Here is a 2,420-nt window from a genome sequence, read left to right on the forward strand (position 1 = left end):
TCCTCCACATAGCAATAGCATAGCTTGCCGACCAGTTCACACCGTGCGCCACAACTATGGAGCATCATCACTCCGCCCCAAGGGGCATAGCCTTCTTCCTCTTCCCTCTCCTGGCCAGCGTACATTACGCTCAGGCAAACCCTGGCCGTGGCTCGATCCACTCCATCTTCAGCTTCGGCAACTCGTACGCCGACACCGGCAACTTTGTCAAGCTCGCAGCGCCGCTGCTTCCGATCATCCCTTTCAGCAATCTCCCCTATGGGGAGACCTTCTTCGGTCGCCCCACTGGCCGAGCCTCTAACGGCCGCATCACCTTGGACTTCATTGGTATTTATGCACATGCTTCCGTCCTTTATCTCGAATTAGCTAGCTAGCTTTCAGGTTTTTGTTAGAGAGAATGCTAGATAGAAGGTAGTGTCTGCCAATGCGTGGACTGATGGTTGATCAATCAACTTGGCAGCCGATGAGTTTGGGCTCCCTTTCGTCCCCCCAATTCTCGGTGAAGAACATAACTTCACCCATGGAGCAAACTTCGCTGTCATCGGGGCTACGGCGCTTGATCTATCCTACTTCTACGAGAACAACATCACGAGTGTGCCCCCTTTCAACAGCTCCTTGGGCGCGCAGCTCGACTGGTTCCAGAAGCTCAAGCCCACCTTGTGCTCAACACCACAAGGTACTATACCTACGTATAGTATACCAAGTCCACTCGGTTATAAGTTCTATTTGTCATTCATTGGATTGAATGACGAATCGGCTGATAAATTGTGTTTTATCTTAAGGTTGCAGAGACTATTTCAGGAGATCCGTCTTCTTGATGGGAGAGTTCGGAGGGAATGACTACACCTTCATCATGGCCGCCGGGAAAACCTTGGGCCAGGTCGCGTCATTCGTGCCGGAAATCGTACAATCCATCTCAGCAGGCGTTGAGGTATATATAGTACTACTATATAGTTCCTCCGTACGGAATTAGTTACGCTCAATCAGATGTATCAAACATAATCCCAGACGGAGGGAGCTAGTATATATTTAGCACGTGACAAATATTAATTACCAAAGCTTTTTCTTCCGGGCCAGAAGAGAGTACTTTCTCCGACCAAAAAAGCTTGTCCCTCCAATGGATGTATCTAGAACCACACACGTTTTTTCGGACTAAAGGAGTATTAATTAACATGTTGCTTGATTTAATTTTCTCGCCCAAGCTAATCAATAAGGAGATGATTTTCCTTTGTTGTTGGGTTTTGCAGCAACTAGTCAAGGAGGGAGGGAGGTACGTGGTGGTGCCGGGGCAGCCGCCAATGGGGTGCATTCCCATCGTCCTAACCTTGTACGCCAGCCCGAACAAGAAGCACTACGACCCCGGGACCGGGTGCCTGAGGAAATACAACGCCCTCGCGCGCTACCACAACAGAGTGTTGTTGGAAGCCGTCTATCGTCTCCGGATCAAGTACCCCGCGACCAAGATCGTCTACGCCGACTACTACACGCCGGTGATGGAGTTTCTCAGGGAACCCGTAAGATTCGGTAAGCTCCAAAAGATGGTAAGCTCCACAATTTTTAGCACTTGCTAACTCGTAGTACGTTGCAGGGTTTAGTGCCTCGTCGAGGCTCCGCGTGTGCTGTGGTGCGGGCGGGCCGTACAACTACAACCTGACGGCGGCGTGCGGGTTGCCCGGCGCAAGCGCGTGCGCTAACCCCGCCACACACATCAACTGGGACGGCATCCACCTGACGGAGTCTGTATACAGGCTCATCGCCACCGGTTGGCTCTGGGGCCCTTACGCGCACCCGCCTATTCTCAAGGCCGTGCCAGGATCTCTGGAGCTCATGACATCTTCAATCTCAGAAATCAACACGTTCAGTTACGCTAGCTCCTGAGTAGTGCTAGCTAGCTGCAACGGACGGCGCAAGTCTCTTGAAGCTCTATCCTACGGCTGTAACCTTTCATTTTGCATGCGTGCTACTACTCCTTCAATAACTCCACACTTAATGTACTATATGTAATAATTATGTGACATTGGCATAATCACGGCTCACGGCGGTATAAATTAAAGCAGCATTGTACTATATGTAAACCCAAAATTTATGGCTGATGTTTCCCTTCCTTTGCGTGTGGTGGCTATTTTTACTGTAGATATAGTTCAATTTTAGCTTTATTATGTTGTCTAGCTTTCTTTAAATCGCTCTAGCTACTCCCTTCAGTTCTCCACCTCAGAGTCCTACCAATCAGTATCAGTGCATTGATTCTTCAACCTCCGATTCGGTTGTGGTTTACTTCTCCATCCCATCGGTATCAGAACCTTGGAGATAACTAACCCATGATATGACTAGGACCCACTGTCACGGCCGCATGCATTGGTAGGGAGAGGATTTTCAAAGGGAAAAGCTCGAGACGGCGGTACCTTGCGTCTATGCGGCGA

At 49.8% G+C, this 2,420-nt stretch overlaps 1 protein-coding gene across 1 annotated transcript; it reads left to right on the plus strand.

Annotated features, from left to right (window-relative positions):
* LOC123186510 (GDSL esterase/lipase At1g28600-like) lies at positions 1-2,105 on the plus strand. Its single transcript, XM_044598268.1, has 5 exons — positions 1-327; positions 461-676; positions 783-931; positions 1,248-1,524; positions 1,589-2,105. The coding sequence occupies exons 1-5, from the start codon at positions 57-59 to the stop codon at positions 1,876-1,878; spliced, it is 1,203 nt and encodes a 400-aa protein (XP_044454203.1). The 5' UTR covers positions 1-56; the 3' UTR covers positions 1,879-2,105.
* The last annotated feature ends 315 nt before the right edge of the window (positions 2,106-2,420 follow it).

The sequence above is a fragment of the Triticum aestivum genome, chromosome 2A, assembly GCF_018294505.1.
Source record: "Triticum aestivum cultivar Chinese Spring chromosome 2A, IWGSC CS RefSeq v2.1, whole genome shotgun sequence".
Classification (NCBI taxonomy): domain Eukaryota; kingdom Viridiplantae; phylum Streptophyta; class Magnoliopsida; order Poales; family Poaceae; genus Triticum; species Triticum aestivum.